Raw genomic sequence first — 23,823 nt, 5'->3', positions numbered from 1 at the left:
ATTTTTTTAAAAAAGTAGTAATATAAAATTTCAGTGTCCTCCATTTTAGGAAGTTGTCACACACAAGTTACTACTACAGATGGTCAGAAATTTTCTGATGAAACCGTTTCATCTGAAAATACTAATTCACTGAAGCAAAATGTTTAATCATATCTCTTTCATCAAAACTTCTGTTGAAATACAGGGAAACCTGCCAGTTTTCCAGGGTCCACATCTCCAGCAGGGAGCATGCAAGCCCCCAGAGCCAGGGCTTTGGGGGCTGGCAGGGTCCCTGCTCTGCAGCAGTAACCTTGGGAGCCCTGTCAGGAGTCAGCATTCTCAAGGCAGCTATGTTACCAGCTCCATGGCAGGGACCCTGCCATTGTCCAGAACCCCAGTTGGAGCCAGGGCTCTGGTGCCTGTTAGGCTTCCCACTTTGGGGCAAGGAGTTTGCCAGACCAGAGTCTCAGCTGGAGCCAGGGCTCTGGGGGCTGGCAGGGTCTCCACAGTACGGCAGCAGCCCTGGGAACTCTGGCTGGAGCCAGTCCTATGACTTCCAGCTCCATGGCAGGGGCCCTGGAAGCCTTTATAGCCCTGAGAGCTCCAGCTGGGGGACTAGCAGCACTGAGAGCTCCAGAAAGAAAAACTGACATTCTTGTCAGTTTCATGGCTACTATTCAGTAAATTACAAGAATGCCAGTTTCACATATTTGTTTGGGGAACACTATATTTTGGTGTTTCTAAAACAAAAATTTCAGGTTATCTCCAGTTTATGGGGAAATTTTGGTAAATATGCTTTTGTTCTAATTTGGAACAAAGTAAATATGAAAGTCCCAAAACTTCTGGTAAACCAAAATCTCATAAGTTTCAGCCAGCTCTACTTACTACCCTTACAAATTATAAAAAAGAATTGAGAACAAAGATGATTTACGATGCACAATTTAATTTAACATCAAACTATGAACATTCTTAAAACTAGATGTTACCATAATGTTAAAATTCACAGTATTTTCTCACCAAATTATCTGTGGAGAGTGGGGTGTACAACTGGCCTTGGCACAAGTAGGCTCTACCCATAAATTGGGTTACAGGATGTCTTCCTTTAAAGTACATCTGTAGACAATCACTGCTAATTTCTGGATACTCCAACTAGAACAAAACATTATTTTAAAGGGGTTTTTGTTGTTGTTGTTAAATGAATAACAATCCAATAAAGAAGCTGATCAAGAATGGTCAGCTTTTAAAAGTGTGTGTTTGGTGAGACAGCAGAATGTACATTCATAGGTCCATTTACAACTGGAAAGTAAGGCCAGCACAAACAATTCAATACGTTAAGATTTTAAAGTTAACCATTTTTCTCCTCCAAAAATATAGAAAATGGCAACTTTTTAAACAACAGATCTGGTTCCTGGGTTTATTCAGAGTCACACAGTGGTTTATTATAGTACAAAAAATAAATATTTATTATTTTTTATACTTAACTCTGTATTGCACGTCATTAAAAGAACTGTTAACTGAAAGGTCAAATTCTGAGTTGCATAAGCATAATCAAGAGCAGAATTTAGCCTACAGAATCTTTTTTGCTGGCAATGATGCACGCCCCCCAAATAATGCACATTAGATTTCAGATCTCAGATACAATTTATATGGATGGTAGCTAGGAAAAAGAAATAAAAACCTGTTACTTGTAAACTGAACACATTGGAACTTCATATGCCACTTTTCAGTGCAGAATCATGCTTTAAAAGTATTTCAAACTTATAAAAAACTGAGTCATATTTTATATAACACTCAGAGGTAGCAGCAACAATCTCTTGTGATTAAAATGTTCTCTCAGCTTCTGCATGACAACAACCATTCATCAGCAACTTCTCTTCCATCTTGTCCAAACAGCTCACATTAGCATTCTCATAACAAAAGAAACAATGTCACAAAACTATTAAAATACATTTTAATTGTCTACCTCTCTTACTCTGTGCTAATCAGAGACTTCAGAAAGTGCAGCTTCCTGATTGATGAAGTTTACAAAAATGTTGACTTCGGGAAGAGGCTGGGGCAAAGGATACACTGGCATAAGCCAAAAAGCACATCTAAGCACTTGGTCTGTAAAGTAAGAAAACTGCAGCATAACAAATTTCAGAATCTGTATTTCCAGTGATCCTGGCAATATCTTTAAATATTAATTTACCAAAGCACTATCATAGTATAATTCTAGACAGTTCTTTTTATTTATTACAGATAAATAGCCTACTTAGAAAATGTAGTTACCTGGAGTGCTTGTTCTGCACACAAGACATATAAATCAGAGCTAAAGCTCTCTGATGAATCAAGTGCAGATTTCCCTTGATTGGCTGATTTGATCAACTCATAAGTTTTCTTCAAAGCTTGAATGTCTGTTTATAAAAATAACGCATAATGAAGATAACAAATAATATTCTTTGCTTTATGCCCGAGGGCACAGGCACTTGACTGTATTATTTCAAGTGATCAACCCAACAATAAGAGCTCTGCACGTGCTGGATGGGAGTTTTAATGAATCTCTTGCAGTTTTAAATAAAAAAATCAAGAAGATAAAAAAACAAAGGCCTCTTCTGAAACTCCTTGAAATTAATAAGAATCTTTCCATTGACTTCATTGAACCTTGGATCCAGTTCTTAAAGCTGTTATATGAAATAAAATTGTTTTGAAGTAAACTATTTAACTAAAAAGAGTGCTGTATTACAGTATTTATTTTGTGTCCTCTAACAAAGATATACAAAGTATTCACAGAAAAATATTTTGTCTACAGTTCTGTATGTATAAAAACAAGAACTGATAAAAGTCCATGTGGTGCAAGAACTTTTATAGTCCTCATTTATTTAAAATAGATGCCAAGTAACATTTCTATACATTATTCAAGCATTTACCTTGGTGGTTCTGTGCTGCAGATAACTGCTGCCTGATCACCAAATCCATGTTCTTAGTCGCAAAGCCTCCGATTGAACAAGTCTGCTATGAATACAAATAAACACAATTGTTTCAAATAAACACTATTTACATAGACGCTTGAATTAATTAAATCAGATTTAAAAAAAACCCACTAAATTTATTTTTGATCTATAATGATTACTGTGCTATTAAATCTCCATGCTGCACACCGCAGGGTCTATTTAGATCACAAATAGAGCTAAAGCTGCCAGACAGAAAGGGGTGTATTTTAATTCTTTCTGTAGATGGCCCTGGCCTCTCTTGGCTGACCACACTTCCCAGAGACTCTAGGAGACCAGCAAAACGAACAAACGACACATTTACAAATAGTCTAGTTCCTGATCTTTAAAAAGCTCTGCACTGTTGCGCGGCGGTGGTACACGCACGGGGGGGTTGGTTGGAGGCTATAGTGCCGGGGCGCGGGGGCCACTGGGCAGTCCGGGCACGGCTTTTAGAGTAAAGGCCGGAACACAAGGAAATTTGTCCTGCCAAAGCGTCCACGCCGCCGTCCCCCAACACCGCCCCTGCCTGGACCCCGACTCGCCTCGCTCCCGCTGCCCCGCGCCTCATCTCCTAACAGCCCCCCCAGGCCCGACACCCCCGCTCCGCCCGCTCTCCCTGCCCCCCTCTCTGCCCCACTAACACCTGCCCGCACCAGACGCTATCGGCAAGCGGCGCCCTCCATCCCCTGCTCGGCAGCACTCCCTGCCCAGCGGCTCCTAGCAACGCACCAACATACCTCGCTTCCCCCTACGGGCTCCTGCCCGGGACACACTTCCCTTCCCAGCCCGGAGCTTTCCCGGCCGCGGGGGGGGGGGGGGGGGGAGGAGGGGTTCTAATACCTGCCTCCCGCGTTCTGGGTGAGCGGGGACTGGCCAGTCACTGGGAATGGAGTTGCCCTGAAGCTGGCACCAGCAATAGGGATGTGGTGGAGTCAGCCACCCGACTCCCAAGGCAGCCACTGCCAATAGTGTGGGGCTGAATCCACACAGGAGGGACCCAGATTCAGAGCATCGTCTGCCCCAAACACTCTGCTTCCTGCTCTGCCTCTCAGGGGAGTGCTTGTGAGGGCCTGGACACTCAGACAATTCTGATGTATGTGTTTGGTCAGACAGAAGAAAATACATTCATAGGTCCACCCCAGCCCATCTCTGCATCTAGGGTGACCAGACAGCAAATGTGAAAAATCGGGACGGGGGGGTGGGGTGGGTAATAGGAGCCTACATAAGAAAAAGACACAAAAATCGGGACTGTCCCTCCCAGCTGGTCATCCTATCCGCATCCCCACTTACAGAACCAAGACAGACAAAAGGGGACAAGAAGAAAAGTATTAACTGTTGAGGATGTAGAAATAAACTGACAGAATATATTGCTTTAAAGTCACAGAAGACATTGCAGGGAAAGCAAACAATTTAGTAACAGGGGCTGCCACAAAAGGATGCGCTACAAAACATCACAGTAACTGATATTTTTATTATAGAAAACAGTTATAGCAGTAGGTGGGATCAGGGGGTTATAAAAGCACAATAGGAGCAGAGCCTATCCACACTGTCAATCTAGTTAAGAAATGATAAAAGAAACATTCTCTCTCTGTGTCCTTCAAGAACAATCCTGTTCTTGTTTTTTAGCAGTATTCCAAAAATTGCAAGTGGGGGACTCTGCTAATGTCATAGCAAAGAAATCCTCCTTAAATAAATGCATCTGTAAAGCACGCTTTCATTAAGAAACATACTGTAAATAGATTCACTTTTGAACAGGAATTAATTAACAAAGACTTTTACCATGGAATCTTTTGAAATAAAAAGGTGTGCCACCAGTGTCCACAGCTTTAGGCTGAAATCACATGTAATGGCAAAAGACATTAAATCATATCTACCAATGTAGACAACAGCCATTGGGTATGAATAAATGTCTTTTGAAATCTAAGGTTTTATTTTATCTAGACTCCTTTCACAGTATATCAGTCAAGTGCATTTCCATTCTTCAGAGAACAGCAGTACAGAAAAAAGATTCAGTCAGAAATGAATTGGTTGGAGTGGACCTTCAATGACCCTGCTTACTTCAATTCAAAAAATTTCAAAATGAAATGTTTGGGCTATCCCTATTTCCGAACTCCGATTCAGCCATGCTAGGATCCACAGTGCTCAGAAGCCACAGTGATAAAAACAATATACATGCCTAGATAGATAGATTCATTTTCTACCCTAAGTCTCACATTTCAGGCTAGATCGGAATTCTGTAAAGGCAGCATGTTCCAACCCATGGGATAGTAAGAAGAGCACTTAATATCATTCAGAAGTGCAATAGCACTGACAAGCTACCAAAGGAGTTGTATTCAGTCCTTCTCAGCCCCACTGTGATAGAATAATGGTCAGTATGAGAGGCTATGCAGGTGGAAAGTGATAAAAATAGGCAGCATAACAAATTATGTGGCAGGCAACAGATCCAGAACCAGTTACTAAATACATTACATTATGTGGGAAGTGAAGACTAGGACGCTTGTCTTTCAGCTCAAAAAGCATGGGCCTCTACCACTTATGCTTAAAAAAAATCCTAAACAAGTACTAGAAATATACCCTCATCCTTTGTGTTCACCAAAAAGGCAAAACTGCATGCACATACATAGTGCATCGCAGGACACAGGACCGGCTCCAGGCACCAGCCCACCAAGCATGTGCTTGGGGCGGTGCCTGGAGGGGGGCGGCGTGGCGGGGCCCCGGCCGGGCTCGCCGCCCTCCCCCCGGTGCTCTGGCCACCGGGAAGAGCGGAGAGCCCCGACTGGGCTCTCCACCCTGCTCCCGGCGCTCTGGCCGCCGGGGAGAGCGGAGAGCCCTGGCCGGGCTCGCCGCCCTCCCCCCGGCGCTCCAGCCGGTCGGAGATTGCGGGCCCACGGCCGGGCTCGGCACCCTCCCCTGCCGCGCTGAGGGAGGGGGGTGGCGGGTGGCTTTTTTGCCTAGGGCGGCAAAAAAGCCAGAGCCGGCCCTGGCAGGACAACCTCAAAAATTCAACAGGATAGCTGAGAAATTCTCCTATCTGTCCTTTCCCACCAAAAGTGTAAATGTGTTTATTGTATATATAAATGTGCCAAAAAATGGGATTGCAACTCAACTGACAGCCTGAGATAAGATAATACAGTGATGAAAGAAAACTCTATAGCTGAGCTTTAGAAAATGCTAAAACAGAGCAATAAATTAGACTTATTACATTTATCCAAAATTGGAGGAAATCTTGCATGTAGTGAAAATGCAGGTTTGTACATTCCCTTCAGAGGATTGTAGTCAGCATGACGCTGGCTTTCCACATAACTGAACCAATACCACACCTCCTCGTGGGCTGTATATGCAGGGCCAGTGCAACCTATTAGGCGACCTAGGCGGTTGCCTAGGGCGCTAGCATTTGGGGGGGCGGCATTTTCTTCGGTGGCGACCGCAGAGGCTGGATCTTCGGCCGCCCCGGTCATCATCGGCATTTAGGCAGAGGGAGCTGGGGCAGGGGGGCACAGGGAGGGCCGCCTGCAGCAAGTAAGGGGGGGGCGGCATGCAGGGGCACTCCCCGCCCCAGCTCACCTCTGCTCCGCCTCCTCCCCTGAGCACGCCGCCCCACTCTGCTTCTCTCCCTCCCAGACTTGCGGCGCCAAACAGCTGATTGGCGCCGCAAGCCTGGGAGGCAGGAGAAGTGGAACAGCAACGGCGTGCTCATGGAGGAGGCAGAGCAGAGGTGAGCTGGGGTGAGGAGCTGCTGCACGGCTTCCCCGGGCGGGTGGGGGAGCTGCCGCGGGGAAGGTGCCTCAGGGCGGTGGGGGGGAGGGAACTGCCGTAGGGCTCGGGGAGGGGACGGAGCAGAGGTGAGCTAGGGTGGGGAGCTGCCGCACGGTTCCCTGGGCCGGGGTGGGTGGGGAGCTGCCGCGAGGGGAGCGCCTCAGGGCGGAATGGGGGGAGCTGCCGCAGGGCTTGGGGAGGGGGGGGAAGGGCGCAAGGTGGAAGTTTTGCCGAGGGCGCAAAACATCCTTGCACCAGCCCTGTGTATATGAACAGTGAATGCAAAAGACCAAAGTTAATCTATTATGTGGAGTCCATGAAAGTACAAAAGAGTTACCAACTCTCTTAGGTTCCCAGAATTCCAATCAAGGAATACAGATGTCCAAAATTGCACACACTACTTAAACTTATAGAGAAAATGGCATGGTATTGATGTGATTTCGCATGGTTTGGTAACTGCATTTCAAACATCTCTGAAAATATGACAGGTGTCAACATAATTGGCAAATATCTGAGTCTTGAGTCATACAATAAGAAAAAATGTAACTCTTTTAAACAGTCTTCCACAACTGTATGCCCAGTTAGCACAGTACTTGAACATTACAATTAGAGATGAACCTAGAGTGGAACAGCAGGTATAAACCCTCCTCCTTCATGAGCTATGGAGAAGTTCAGATCAGAAGCTGACCATTTCTAGTGCACAGTGTGTTTATATTTTTTATTATCTGTCTAATGGCTAAACAAGAACACTGCATAATCCACTTGAACATCGGTGAGTAGAGCTCAGATCCAATTTTAGCACCAGCATTTCCCAACTCAAGCATATCTCTATTTAGAGTATCTTGAACTTGCTCCTGAACTAGGTATTGGCCTGAAGAACAGAATAGTTCCAAGTTGTGTAATGCACATATATGTTGATTTATATTTCAACTGACATAATACATCTATCAAAAGCTCTAGGCCTATATACAATAAAAATTAAAACACATTTCAAGGTAAGCAAATGATGTAATCTTATAAAAGATAAGGCTCAGAGCCACACTCAGAACCTTCCACTCTTCTTAAAAACCTGGGTTAGTAGGCAGACTTTACAATATGTCCTGAAAGTCAACAAATTCTGGCTCTGTCAGATCATAGGGTAAGGTGAGAGCCTATCACTGAGAACACTCTGCCTCCATTCCCCAATTTACAAATCTGAGGATGGTCAGTTCAAGCAATTCAGTTGATCTTTGCCACTGGTAATACAAAGAGAGAGACAGTCATTATAAGTTAAAATCAACAACTTGTATTCACTCAGAAATGGGCTGAAAGGGAATTCATTTTGTGCAAAAAGCACCCAGTTGTGTAGTTCAGCCAAGTTTTGCACTACCTAAAGTTTTCGAATTGTCTTTAAGTGTAACCCAGTGTAGAGTAATTGTGGTAATCCAAAATGGAAATGAAGATGAAATGAATAACTGTGCTGAGATATACACCTAAGAGAAATAGTCACAACCTCTTGGTCAATCACAGATGGAAAAAAATACTCCTTGATACTTCAGCTATCTGACTAATAACTACTGCCATACTAGTGCCATGCATCATTTGATGTGGCCCTGGTTGTTGCTATAGTAACCTCCGTTTATATGGATGATGAGGACACATAGATTTATATCGCATCAATAAGATTAAAAATATAACAGATAGAAACTCTTATACTCCATGGCATAAACCAACCACTTATTAACAGGGTTAGGGAATAAAGGGCAGGTTATTCCATATTCCAATTGTTCATTATGGGGATCCTTTCACCTTCCATATAAGGAGACAAGGGAGTAAACTGATCCAATAGCCATTGAAGACAATGGGAACCTTTCCATTGATTTCAGTAGAGGATGGATCAAACTCCTTATGAATCACTGGCTTGATCCATAAGGCAATGATTTCTAATTATAAGTATTTCCTGGCTCAATAATGCTCCAATTTGCAAATGCAAACAGTTGTCCTCATGCATGGCAAATTAATGATTCTCTAATGACTTTTTCTGTGAGAGCTTATTTTTTTAATCAGATATGAGATGGCAGCATACCACTTAGATTTGCTCATTTAGCAAGGAGGCTTCTGTGACATATTTCCCATATGGTGCTTCTTTCCTTTCTCCTCTGAGTCAGGCATCTCAGGGGAGCATACGGCCCACTGTGACTGTTGGGCTGCATATGCAGATGCATTATACCATGAACCATGCAATTCATGTACAATACTGATGAGATAATACCTAACATACTGTGTTTATTTCTGGTCTCCACAGTAACAGAAAGATATTGATTTACTGAAGGGAATGCAAAGAAGAGCAACAAAATGATTAAGATGTTGGACAAATCAACTTACAGAAATTGAAAGTATCTGTTGTGGATACTATAATGTATGGATCTGACCCTTTATACTATTCACAAACTGACCATGAATAGACAACAATTCTTATTAATTTCAACATAATTCATAACTGTTTTTATGAACTTATTTGGGCCTATGAATTTTCACAAAATTTTCATAGAGAGTAGTTCTGTGAGCATTCCATACTTGGAATTTGGTTTGTGGGCTTGGTCATTTTGTCACATGCTATGTTTTCTGTTTCCTTGATTGGATGCAGGGCCGGCTCCAGTCACCAGCTTAACAAGCAGGTGCTTGGGGCGGCCAAGGGAGAGGGGCGCACCTGCGGCAATTCGGGGGCGGGAGGTCCCTCGCTCCCTCTAGGAGCGAGGGACCTGCCGCTGGACTGCCGCCGCCAATTGCGGCTTTTTTTTCTTCCCAATTGCTGCCGCTGATCGCGATCGGGGCTTTTTTTTTTTTGCTTGGGGTGGCAGAAATGCTGGAGCCGGCCCTGATTGGATGACCTAACTTTATAAACAGGAGAAACAACTGGGCTACTGAATCTCTCACAGAAAGTAAGGGAACCCTTTAAGGAAAGAGAGCTATAGAATCATAGAAATGAAGGACTGGAAGGGACCTCAAAAGATCATCTAGTCCAGCTCCCTTAGCTTGCCTATAACTAACCATCCTTGACAGGTGATTTTCTAATCTGTTCTTTGAAACCTCCAATGATAAGGATTCTACAACCTCCCTTCATAACCTATTCCAGTACTTAACTATCCTTACAGTTGAAAACATTTCTAATATCTAACCTAAATCTCCCTTGCAGCAGAATAAGCCCATTACTTCTTGTCTTAGCTTCAATGGACATGAAGAACAATTGATCACTATCCTCTTTATAACAGCCCTTAGCATATTTGAAAACGGTTATCAGATCACCTCGCTGTCTTCTTTTTTCAAGACTAAACATGCCTATCCTTTTTAACCTTTCCTCATAGGTCATGTTTTCTAAACCTTTTATCATTTTTTTTTTTTTTACTTGCTGTGGATTCTCTCCAGTTTCGCTCCATCTTTCCTAAAGTGTGCTACCCAGAATTGGACACAGCATTCCAGCTGATGCCTCACCAGTGTTGAATAGAGTGAGACCGTTATCTGCCATATTTTAAATATGACACTCCTGTTCTACACCCTAGAATGTCATTAGCCTTTTTTGCAGCTGCATCACATCATTGGATTATATTCAATTTGTGATCCACTGTAATCCCAAGATTATTTTCAGCAGTACTACCACCTAGCAAGTTATTCCCCATTTTGTATTTGTGATTTTGATATTTGCTTCCTAAGTGTGGTACTTTGAACTGTTGTTACTGAATTTTGTTGATTTCAAACCAATTTTCCAATTTGTCAAGGTCATTTTAAATCCTAGTCCTGTTCTCCAAAGTCCTTGCAATCCCTCCCACAGTGGTGTCTTCCACAAATTTTATAAACATGTTCTCCAAGTCACTAATGAAAATATTGAATAGTACTGCACTCAGGACAGACCTCTTCAGGACCCCTCTAGATACATTCTCCCAGTCTGACAGCAAATCATTGATAACTACTCGAGTATCGTTTCTCAACCAGTTGTGCACAGGCATATAGTAACTTCATCTAGACCATTTCCCTAGTTTGAGAATGTCATGTGTGACTGTCAAAAGCTTTACTAAAATCAAGTTATATTATGTCTACTGCTTCCCTCCTATCCACTAGGTCAGTAGCCCTGTCAAAGAATATAGCAGGAGATAAGCAGCCATAGGAAATGTTAGGACAACACATTGCTGCCAATACCCATGCTATGGCACCCCCTTTCTCCCTGGTTCTGCTTGCCTGCAACAGAATGGACTAGCTAGCTGATCTATTATTGTAGATCAGCCAGTCATCTCTAATGTCTATAAAGCTCTGCTTAAATCTTCAATTTGCAGATGTGCTTCCATGCCACCAATTAGAACAATCTGACTTTACAAGCAAAATTCTGACTGACTTCAGCCCGGGTGTAACTATTGTAAAGCACTGGCTATTACTGTGCATCCAGGGTGTTTTCATAATGTTCAAATAATAAATTATTTCTTTCCGTCTGAGCCACCATGTGAGATTTTTATTATAGTAAGTCCAACAGATGTGAAATATTTCATTTCCCTCCAGGCATCTATGCAGGTCAGACTCTGCTCTCATTTACACCTTGTAAATTAGGCACAATTCAGGTGACATACTCAATGTCTGGTAGTGAAAATGAGAGCAGAATCTGATCCACCATTTTCAAACATTGTCAAACATAACTGTTATAGCTAAGACTGTCATGATGTCCAAAGCAACTCAGACATTAGAATCTGGTATTTTTTAGTATTCTATAGTGTACGGTACCTAAATTTAGCTAGAATGAACTCACATTTAAACAATACAAATGCTCACAAAAACATATTGAACTTAATAAGAGATACAGTTTACTAGTATTTCCACATAACTTCCATGTTTTATTGGCAATAATCTTATGAAAAAGTTGACCAACATAATTTATTTTTACAGTGAAATAGGTACACTATTCAAATACTCCAGGCAAGAGGCTATTCACACAAGACATTTCTTGCAAATATTTTGCTACAACCACACACTGTATTAGGTGCTATTCCTTACTTGTACATATGAAATTCTATATAAAAAACATTTTAAAAAAGAAGCTTGCCCTCCTGAGAGCAGTATGTTCTTGTTTGACACTAATTATCAATTTTTCAGCTTTATACCTTCTCTTTCTAAAAGAAATAACTACAAACTATCAGTTTCCATGTATTTGAGAAGTGAAAATGTATGCATCTCCAGTGGTTAATATTTGATAATTTGTTTTTCAGGCCTATTGCAAATTTGTAAACCCAACTGGCAAGAATACTTCTGTTAGCTAAACTAGCAGGGCCAAATTCTGCCCCTTTCTATAGCCTGTACAACATGAGGGGTATTGTCTACACTACAGAAATGTGCAAGCATTTTGCAGCAATGCCCCAGCTAGGTTGATGATTTTCCTAGTGTATACGCACCCAATGAGGTCACCTGCATGATTTCAATAGCACTGCATTGTAATTATGGAAGGATTAGGCTCATAGGGCCAGATCCTCAAATCAGTGTAGCTCCATTGAACTCAATGCAGCTACACCAGTTTACATGAGATGAGGCTCTGGGCCGTAGTGTTAAATTTTCTATGTGCAGCTTTCAAAAAAGTATTACATATTGAAGAGTGCCTTATCCACCCAGAAGAGCTAAACTTTAAGTACTTTATCTAATATTCTTTCCAGTAGACTTGGAACAATTTTAAAACATGCACATTTCCTTCTGCTTGGAGGAGTTATATGAAAGGTTAAAGATTATAAAAAATTTGCCTACTATAAAATAACTTTAAACCCACATATGTTAAATATTTTTTCTCAGACTTCAAAGAGGTATAAAGTCATCAGTTATTTGCTTTTTAAAATACCTATCCATGAGGATAAAATGCTATAAAACATAACTTAAAATATTCATTCTAGGAGGTTTTTAAACATTATATTTTACTAAGATCTTTAAAAAAGAAAGCATCACAGAGATATTGTGAAATATTTGCTTCTGCCAAGAAGAGCCTTTTAATTGTTACATAATAACAAATCTTCCTACAAAATAACTGCTCTAAGCCATTACATATAAAATAAACATGTTGTTTTGGCTACTGCATATACCTAGAGTAGCTTTAAATATGGAAAAGAAAATTACCTTTATGATATTCTCTTTTATTCATACAGGTAAATTCAAGGCAACTCAGTTTTGTCTGTGACTCTTCCTCAAAAATGTAGTGAGGAACTATTATGGATGTTCATTGGTGAAAGGAAACAAAGATTTTAATAAAATGCAAAACCAAGGGCTTGTCTCTTTTGATCCATTCTATCCTTATTTATGAGAAAAGTACAATACATGGGAAGCCTTTGTGATGCATTCATAGTTGTTTAGACCCAGATCCTCAAAAGTGTTTAGGCTCCTAACTTCCACTGAAATCAATGAGACAAGGTACATAATATCTGCTACAGGACCAACTTCTGTTGGTAAAAGGGAGAAGATTTTGAGCTTCACAGAACTCTTCTTCAGGTCTGTGAAGCTTGTCACTTCCACCAACAGAAGTAGATCTAATACAAGATATTACCTCACCTACCTTGTCTCTCTCACATCCTGTGACCAGCATGGCTACAACACTGCAAACAAGAACTGCTACTGTATGAAGAAATAGGAATAAATATGAGTGCACTTTGACTAGAGACACGGCGCTTGGAGCTCAATATAGAGATAAACCAATAGGGTAACAAAATAAATATCACTTCGAATTTCCTCCAGAAACTTTCTAAAAGCCTAATCTCTGCAAAAGGCCAAATTCCACAAAGCCATTTTGATACGTGTTTCAAATAAGGAACTGACACTGCTGTATGCAGTGTAGTTGTAGCCATGTCAGTCCCAGGATAGTAGAGAGACAAGGTCGGTGAGGTAAGCCTTCTGGTTGGTGAAAGAGACAAGTTTTCGAGCCATACCAAGCTCTTTGAGCCACACAGAGCCCAGACCTGAAGAAGAGCTCTGCATGTCTTGGAAGATTGTCTCTCTCACCAACACAAGTTGGTCCAATAAAAGAGATTACCTCACTCACCTTGTCTTGATAAACCTACATTGTGTCAGGCTTGAGATTTCTCAGTGGTGAAAACCTACTGATTACTATTCATAACTGCATACAGAAAATACCCATTGTACTTTAAAGTCTTTTTAGAGTTTGCTGTCAAAGCCACTTGTATTGCCAGCCTGGAGTCGACTGGTTCCTCATTTATTGTTGATGTAATTCATTAAAAAACATAAATAGGGGAGGTTCTTTGCGTCTTAAGTATGTATTATCCTATTTGTGTTTCTATGGTTACATTAAGAACAGGAGTACTTGTGGCACCTTAGAGACTAACAAATTTATTAGCGCATAAGCTTTTGTGGGCTACTGCTCACTTCTTCGGATGCATATAGAGTGGAACATATATTGAGGAGATATATATACACACATACAGAGAGCATGAACAGGTATATATATCTCCTCAATATATGTTCCACTCTATATGCATCCGAAGAAGTGGGCAGTAGCCCACGAAAGCTTATGCTCTAATAAATGTGTTAGTCTCTAAGGTGCCACAAGTACTCCTGTTCTTTTTGCGGATACAGACTAACACGGCTGCTACTCTGAAACCTATGGTTACATTCTGTTTGCATGCTCTGTTATTTGCAAGTAATCTTATTTTGTTTCTAAATGTACATATACCCTACTAGTTCAGTAATATATATGGAGGGAGGGATTTTGTAGCAACTGGTAAAAATATGCTTTTGAAATAAATCACCCAAAATTAGTGAATACTTTTAACCTTATTTTCTCTATGCTTCAGTTTTCCTTCTATAAAATGGGAATAACATCTCACCCCTGACCTCATAGAGGAGTTGTGAAAATAGATTAATATTTGTGAAGCACTCAGATACAATAGTAATGAGTGCCACAGAAAAACCCAGAGGAAATTAATAATTCTGTCGTTAGAGGAAAGTTTGAATAATATGCAATAAATAAGGTATGAGACCACACACTGAGTAATTGCGATAAAACAAAAATTGAATAACTCCTCATTAAGTCAGCACCTTTTGTGCTGTGCACTGAGTGAGGCAGGGATCCTGTGGAAAAAATAGTATGTGATCATGTAATTAACAACTCTATCATAATGTATATGCACAAGGGGGGGGGGCAAATTAAAGTGCAAAGGCAACCTTAATTTTAGCTTTTGAGTCCTTGATTTTCAACTTTCATAATGTTATTTTAACATAGTTCTTTGTGTGTCATTTCCTAGGTTTTTAAAAAGTCTAACTGCAAAACAGAAATTTCATCATACGGCATCATACTGATGTCCACCTGGGTCATCAGCAGGGTCAGAACAAGCCTCTGCCACTTGAGCTAATGGAGTAACTGATAGCAATAGTAGGTTATCATCCTCTACATAGACCAGCACTAGACTGGGATGGAACATTTTACCAGTGGGTTTCAAAGATATTTGCTGACAGCAGAGGAACTGTGAGACTCAGGAAGCTTCAGCTCCATTCCAGGCTCTGGAGGGGCATATACTCTAGTGGGCACAGACTCTTCTGTCCATCACCCCAGGCTTGACTTCTTCTGTCCTATCCTCTCCAAGCTACCCCATTCCAGTCCTGACTCTTCCCCACCCCTGGAGTAAAAAGAACTATCTAGGTCAATATAAAATAACAAGTATGAAACCCCTCTTGCAGTGATTGACCCAAAATAACAGATCATGTAGGGAATTAAAACCATTTGCTGAAAGTGTTTAAAGGCATGTCTTAAGAGTCACAGGAGAAGTACCAAAAGAGATAGAATACTTAATGAAGATATTTACTAGTAAAATAGCAGTGACAGACAGTCATGCATAAGGGATTGTGGATTCCACTCACAGGCTTTCTTTAAAGCTGTATACCAATAGAATCAGACAATGACCAACTGATCTTGAAACCAGCATGAAAAATAGATACTGAATAGATAGTGAGCAATGTATTCCGAAGTACAGAATGAAGAAACCATTTAAAGTTTATAAAGATGTGTTGTTTGCTATAGGGTATTTCTCTTAAAGCTTAGCACTTTAGCCCAGATCCAGCACAGCACTTAAGAATATGCCTAACTTTAAGCTTGCAAGCAACCCCATATACATCAAGGGGATTACATATACACATAAAGTTAAGCATGTATTTGATCAGGGCCAAAGCAGGTAGCATTTTAAAGGATCACGGCCTTAGTTTGTCTCTCCCTACCACTCCCCTTTATAGGAGACCATGGGATCATAGGGTAGGGAGACCCAGGATGGACCAGGTCCTAAAGCACATGACAGGAAGCCAGGAGACCTAAGTTCTATTTCTACCTCTGCTATTCACCTGCTGTGTAACCCTGAGCAAGTCTTGTATTTTCTCAGCCTGTCAGTTTCCCCATCCATAAGATAGGAATAATAAATAAATACCTGCCACAAAGGAGTGTTGTGAGGCTTAACTCATTAAAATGTATAAAATACTTTGAGATCTTCCAATGGGAGGTGATATTAAAGCAGAAAGCATTATTAACAGCAGCTTACGCTAAGACATGAAAAGCTGCTTTGCAGACCTCATAAAAGTATCAGTGCTGTAGCTGAAGCTTTGATCAGTGATAATCTTTTCTACGTTTGCATTTTGTTATAAAATATTATACATGTTGATCCTCTCCTTTTCTGATCCTTTCTGTTTCAAGCACAGTCAGATGCTAAAGGGACATAATTGACCAGATTTTCCCATTTCTCCAGGGACGTTTCTAGTTCACATTAGATGAAGCAACAAAAGAGCAATTCCTCTCCTCATACCAGTGGAGAAAATTTTGCTCACCCTACACTGAAATATATGTTGACTTTTATCTGTATATTGTTTCTTAAATGTCCAGACACAAATCACTTTGTTGCTAGTTGATAAGTACAAGGGCAGAATATACTCCACATTAGAGGGGGCAAAACAATGTAACTTTCAAAAATATCTGTGCGTATGGCTGTTGTACCTAAAGATGTATAGAATTTGCCTATGCCTCCTTATGGATTCCTACCTCAGTTTTTTGCTTTTGATTTGCAAAACCTGATGTGAGTTTGCATGAACTAGGAAATTTGTCCATTACCAAAGAGTAAGAAAAATTATGCACTTTCAAATATAAATGATCTTGAGATGTAGATCTTTACCAGTACCTTTAATATGCATATAACAATTTCCTCTTTTTTTTCCATCTAGGCAACCTGAGAAAAATAATTGGATTCTGGCATTACTAGGATAGACTTTGCTGATAACTAGTGTATTTCAGAAAAGAGAAATAAAAGCTAATGTTCCACATTTTTTGGCTACGATATTCTATTAAAACCATCTATGCCTCTAAAGGACAGTACAGCTAGTCAAAACCACTCAAGGAACCAAATGGGTTAGTCACTGTTTGGTTGACCTTTCACATTAGTGTAATTCTACCATGGATGGAAATAAAGTGAGCTTTTGAGGGTTAAACATAAACATACAGAGAGAAGGTCAGGTATAACAAGTAGTTCTTACAAATACTGTACTGTCAGATTTATTAAGCATAAATATCTGCAGATAAGGAAAAGTAGAAATTCATGCAGGAAAGAACAGCACACTGAACTGGAAATTTAAAAGTTATATAAGGCAAGTGGCACCGGAACAAATAATAGTAGTTTCATGGCACACAGTTTGTTGTAAATTGCAGTGCTAACAACCTGGTAGCCATAACACCTTTATTAAAAATGAAAAGCTCTAATGTATCTTATTTATTCTGAAACAAATATTAGTTAGCACACAAACTAGGCTAATAGATTTTAACATTTTTGTGGGCTGGTGAATGTTAAAGTTATACTCCTGCATTTCTGTTATTGAGTGAAAATTCACATCTATTGTAGAAAGTTAATTTTTGAAATCTTTTTTTCCCCTGTTGCAACAAATCTTTCAATAAATCTGAGTTACGAATACAAAGCCAACAGATTTATTTTTTCCTCTGGCAATAAATCAAAGATACATATATTCCTGCTTCAGAATATTCAGAAAACCCTAAATAGGATTTTTCTACATCTGGGCTTTACCCTGTTTAGACTGAAGTCCATGGCAGTTTTGCCAGTGACTTCAATGGGTTCAAGACTCAGATCATACCCTGCTCTGGAAAACCTAGTGGGAGGATGATAGTTGGTGGCAAAGCTCCAAAAGTACTGAGGCTGCAAAAATTCTGGGACATCTCTGGGGTTCAGAGGCATGATTCTGAAACCCTTGGGGTGGAATGGGGCTGACATTTCCAAATGCATGGACTTCACACGGGGACTTCCTTGAAAGCCACCAACCTTCCCTCCCTGCTCCTGAAGCAGCTCCTAGCCTCCTAATGAAATTAGCCTTGGGAACAGCTCGTAGATACAGGGCTGCAGCTCAAGCTGCAACCTTCCAGCTCAAGCTTCTCTTCTCTGAGATCTCTAAGGAGTCACCAGAAGCAAAGAGTTTTGAGAGAGAAAGGAGGATGGTGTAAAAAAGAGAAAAAGAATAACAATTAGAAAACAAACAAAAAAAATAGAGAGAAAAAGAATAATGCTGAGGACAGGAAAAAAAGAGAGGTGGGCAGGGTGGGGTGGGGGGAGAGAAAGGATGGAAGAAAGGAAAAAAGGACAGTTAGGAGAAACAATGGCCTCCAGTGGCCAGGTTGCAGCATGGTTAAAAAGGCCAGATCTCAGAAGTAAAAGAGTTGGGATTTTGCTGATGGACCTTGTGCCTATGGGATAGGGTGAAACCTTGTGGCCTTCAGGGACAAAGGGCTCCTTTTTAGTAGCCTTTTGTCCCCTTGAGGGGGAGGTGTGTGTGAAAGGATTCAGAAGACCAAGCTGAATCCTAGAATTAGGCTGCTGAGAGTCTACCTTGAGTTATGGATTATATGTCTGAGGACATAATTTGGCCCTTAGTAAAACATCTATTTGGAGAGCAACTTTCCTGGATTGTCACAAAGGTTTCAGCCTTCAGTACCCTCAATTTTGAAAATAATCTTCGTCTTCTGTGAATGTTTAGTAGAAAAAACTTTTATTTTTTTCTTTCACATATGTATTTATAACTAGTCTAGCAATATGTCCAATAAGTCTATTCAGCAATCTATTGATTCACATTGATTTAGGTAAGTGCCAAAGCTTTGTCATGTTTTGAAAAAATAGTGAGGAAAGACATTCAACTGTAACCCTTCTTCCAGGGCTGGGTTCAATATCTAGGGGTTCCTTTTCAACAATACAACAAAGAACTGGCTTAAGCCCCCACCCAGTAACCTGGTAAAATTAACAGAGGGTCCTGTGGCACCTTTGAGACTAACAGAAGTACTGGGAGCATAAGCTTTCGTGGATAAGAACCTCACTTCTTCAGATGCAAGGGTCTTGCATCTGAAGAAGTGAGGTTCTTACCCACGAAAGCTTATGCTCCCAGTACTTCTGTTAGTCTCAAAGGTGCCACAGGACCCTCTGTTGCTTTTTACAGATTCAGACTAACACGGCTACCCCTCTGATACCTGGTAAAATTACACACCACCTCGGTGCATCTCTGAAAGGCAATACTTCCCCACTCGCAAGCACAGAGTCTGAATGTAGAAAAGAAACTTTTAATGTAAGGAAGGAAGTCACCCAACATTAATTAGGGAAGATGCCACAAGCAGGATTCATAATAATAAAACTGTGAGCAGGACACCCATGCCAGAGTGCATGGTGCAGTGTCTTCTGCCTCATGTTCTTGAGTTCTATAACCAAAAGTTCCTATTCTGTGCCCCTCTATGCTGCCTCACCATACCCCACTCAGAGTGGTTGTCCTTGGTCAGTGAGGACCCAGAGTTCAGAGGTGCATATGTGTGAGTTCACCTCCCACCTGGGGAAGAAGGCACCTTGCTTGCTGCACCATCTGAGCACTTGCTCTGGCTGGCCACTCGGCCAGCCACGGATCCTCTCTGCTGGCCACCCCACCAGCTGCTCATTCTGCTCCCACTGGCCACTCTACCAGCACTTGTTAACTGCTCCCGTCAACCACTCCTGCTGGCCAACTGCTTGTGGCTCCCAATGGCCAACTATCAGTTACCTTCTGCTACCACCTGCCTCTCTGTTGTGACTTTGCAGGTCAGTCTCTTAGTGATTGTCAGCTTTTAGCAGGCTGGGCAGAAACACTATCCCACCACAAGTGATTTCATCTCTCATTTAAGCACTTAAAATAACAAAGGCTCATAATGGAGCCTATTTAGCTCTATCTTTGAATAGTGATGAGGAACAGGTTAAACCAGACTGGGGACCCTCAGGAAACATCCACACCTCTTGGCTGGGACACCTCTCCCAACTCCTCTTACTTTCACAGGGGTTTGGCATTCGAGGCCCTGGCTTAATGAGGTTCTTTCAGCTGAGGGTGACCCCCTCATTTGGGACAGGTTAAACACAGTTCTGTTCCCCTTTATTCATACAACAAAGACAACAATTGATAATAACATGTCACTACCCCAGCATTCAGTACTAAAGTGATTTGTAACCCAACACCAGCCAAAGTTGATTTCTTTGAGCAACACCGCTCTATCTACTGGATATCTTGGCAGAGTAGGTATGTTCATGTAAATACAGTTTGCTCCTGAAGTCTCTCCCCCTCTCAGCAAGTTGTCAGGGGAGAACTCATTTAGACCCTGCTTACACAACCTTGACTGCTCAGTCATTTAAAATGTGTTCATTATTCTTTTTTTATCTGTTAATTATTTTTTAAAAAATATTCTCTTACCAAAACCAAAATGCAACTGAGAAAAGAGATCTAGCTAATTTTATGAGACTCAGTATGCAAAAAGAAAGTGACAATCATCAGAATGAAAAGCAAGCCAACATTCCATCAGTCTACTATACATTAGGAATGTCTGAGAGACAAATTATAGGTAGTGTTGTGGCACAAATTAATAGATAAGAAGATTTATAATTTAATCTTCAGGATTCCTGGAGTCAGCAACCAGTATGACCAAAACATTTTTACTTTGTATTTTAATAAATTCTAATTGAAAACTGAAGGATTATCTGTGATGGTTACAGGAGTACACTTGAGCCTATTTATAGTGAATTTAGATATAGTAAAACCCTACTGATAGTGAAGTGATGTGAAAGCCCAAAATTGCTTTATTAATAAAGCTTTATTCTGATTATAGAGAAATTTCACTCCATTGGGTTAAGCCCCTAGAAATTCAACAATCATCTACCAAATAGATATGTGCTGGGTGATTTTTCAAAGGCGTCTTTTGGTATATGCTGCAAAGAACTGGATTGATTAATTAATTATGGATGCTCTTAAAACTGGGGGTATTTTCAAAAATGTGTATAGCTGGTTCAGAATTTCTGAAAATTTGGCCCCTGCTCTGACTGCCCCAGCTTTATCGTGCTCTGAAACTGACTAAGCAGAGTGCTTTACTGGTGAAGTCCCGGGTTACTGTTGTCTCCGGGTCTGTGTATTTGCAGCACTAGAAGAGTATGTGCAGTACAGCCCATATCACCCTTGTAGAGCAACCTTTCCTCTCTTCCTGTTAGAGCTTTCTGGATGGGGTCTGCACCAGCCACTGGCTACAATACAACATCCAACAGGCCTTGCTTTTTCTCAGTGCACTTATTTAGTGGTGCTCAAAAATTTATCTTGTCTTTTAAAAATCCTGCTACTTATATTACTGTCTCCTGTGGAAGTGAATTTTAGTGTTGTATTCAAGAATTACTTTATCTTTCATATTTATGATAAAAAGCCTTAAACTGTATAGATGAGATTCCACTACCTTTAATCACAGTGAGTAGTCCCTTACTCCACAGATAGTTTCTTTGAAATCAGTGGAGCTACTTGCGGAATAAAGTACCATTCAATGTGGGTAACAGTACCCTTTTGTAAGCTGATATTAATTGCAATCTTCCCATAACAACCGCCATCACCAAAAAAATCTAAGTAAAAAGCTCACAGCCTCCTATTTATTATGTCTTTTTTTAAATCCCTCAACTGGTGACATATTTTAACTGTCATCTGTATTGAATGTTAGATTTTTTGTATAGAAGGCATGCTTCAATGACGGTTTCACATCACAAATGTCACCTATGAGTTATGAAGTTAAATAGTTTTTAAACATTAAAATATACTTCCATTAAAAAAGTGAAATTCTCAGCGTTCTGCAGAAAACACCTGAACTTCAAGATGACTTCAGTCTCCTTGATTTTTCTGATGACAGTATTTTCTAAAGATCAGTGAATAATTTTAATTACAAACCCCCCAGGGAATACCAAAATTCACACATGGTTAGATATTTCAAATTTACATATAGCTCCTGACATTTTAACTTGAATTCCAGCTCTGAACTGATAGACAATGCTTTTAAAAAAAACACTGGTTGGTTAATGACACATATTGACAAACACTCATTAAAAGTGGCTTATGAGGACTAGTATTCAGAAATGCTACTTCATTTCATCTCTAGTGTTAATAATTGCACCAGGAGCAGACCTACTGTGAATGTAGTTATATATATTGTGACAACACATAGCATTAATTACACACACAATCTAGAATGTTGAAAAATATGCTGTGGACAAAATCTTTCCCATTGTACTTTGTTAATGTTTGCAGGATCCCCTTGAAGATTAAAAGCATGACATATGGGCAACAATGATACAACACACACACACAAAGTATCAAAAGGTCAGTAGTTCCTGGAAGGCTTTGAATGTTTTACATTATTATGAGCAGCAAAATGAAAGTACAGTATATTGGCCCAAACTGTGTGCTGACTTCATCCCATGTAATGTAACCAACAGAAATTGGTCTGACAAAGATATTACCTCACCCATCTTGTTTCTCCAACCCCATGTAGCTCACAGAAGTCAAAGGGACTGCAGGAGGTGGAAGTGGGCATAGAATCCAGCCCATTTTTAAGAAGTAAAAATTAATATGTTTTTACTTTTCTTAAAGAACTTCATGGTAAATCAGCAGCTTATTCTGTGGAAAGTACTCAAAGGGTTGAAAACACAAAACCAAACTGGTCTGTATTCCTTGTGCACCCAAAACCATGGGCATAGTTTGGGGGGCAGGGGGCGTTGGCCTTTCAAACTGCAAGCCTTGGGCAGGCACAGAATTTCTCCCCCCCACACCCACACACGCAGCCCCATTGGCCTGATTGGAGCTTCCCACCGAAATAGAGAAGTCAAGCTATACATATGCCCAAAATTCCCGGTGAAGTTGGTGGGAACTTCAGGTGTTGGCCCCGATACAGGATATTAAAACTTATGGAATGACTTTCCCTGTGCTGGTCCCTGCAGTGTGATCTGGTCCTTTTACATCCAAGGTAAGTCTTCGTTTTTCCAGGGAGCATATATGTGATCTATTAGTACTGTCATGTTTGAGATATTTGTGTTGGAACTAGAGAAAAATGAGGGAAAAAATGGGGAAAATGTTCATGAAAATTCAACCCTTTTCTTAACAATATTTGAAATTTTAACTAAATTTGTCAAACATTTTGAAATTCTGAAAATTTCAACTAGCTGTTTGAACTGAAAGTGGGACAAAAAACACATTATTTCCAGGTCTATCATAACACCAGCATATTGGCTAAGCAGTCCGACATCATCAATTCTAGTCACACGCCCAGGTTTGGTCTCCCGCATGGTAATGAGGTTTCATCTGTAGCAAAACCACACAATCCTTATTGCACTTTAGCTATCATGTTCTGCTGTATACACCATTTAGGCCTGAAAGAGCACCACATAGTTACTGAAAGAGCATCAAGCTCCTCTTAGATACTTCTCAAGTTATTTTGTGAAAATTACAGATCAGGTTCTGGGCAGCTCTTTTCTGCTTTGGCTTATTCCCTTCACCATTGCCCCTTTCTGCTTGTTGTATAATATGAAGAAAATTTTAATTCACTCACAAATTCCAGATTTTCTTTTGCAACAATTTCCATGTGTAATGACCTAACACTATGGACAGGCCCTCATGTGCCTTGTGCTCCTCTTGTTTGGAGGTAATCATAACCTGCACAGCTGATAAGAAAGTTGGGCAGTGTCGACTGCCCCAGAAGGGCCTCTATGATCCCAGCAACCTGGCCTGGAAAGGCGTCACCACTAGCTACTCTCTCAACTGCCACCATCTGGGG

General features: G+C 40.7%; 1 protein-coding gene across 2 annotated transcripts in view; it reads right to left on the bottom strand.

Moving 5' to 3' along the window:
* CFAP46 (cilia and flagella associated protein 46) overlaps positions 1-3,645 on the bottom strand; it is a 175,088-nt gene extending 171,443 nt beyond the window's left edge. For both annotated transcript variants that reach the window (XM_054035846.1, XM_054035847.1), the window contains exons 1-4: positions 3,602-3,645; positions 2,886-2,970; positions 2,248-2,372; positions 997-1,128 (exon numbers count right to left, since the gene is read on the bottom strand). In XM_054035846.1, coding sequence (XP_053891821.1) covers positions 997-1,128; positions 2,248-2,372; positions 2,886-2,934 — 306 coding nt within the window. In that variant the 5' untranslated portion in view covers positions 2,935-2,970; positions 3,602-3,645. The remainder of the gene's footprint in view (positions 1-996; positions 1,129-2,247; positions 2,373-2,885; positions 2,971-3,601) is intronic.
* Positions 3,646-23,823: the final 20,178 nt, after the last annotated feature.

This window comes from Malaclemys terrapin, chromosome 7 (genome assembly GCF_027887155.1).
Source record: "Malaclemys terrapin pileata isolate rMalTer1 chromosome 7, rMalTer1.hap1, whole genome shotgun sequence".
Taxonomy (NCBI): domain Eukaryota; kingdom Metazoa; phylum Chordata; order Testudines; family Emydidae; genus Malaclemys; species Malaclemys terrapin.
This window is presented reverse-complemented; position numbering and strand designations above follow the sequence as displayed.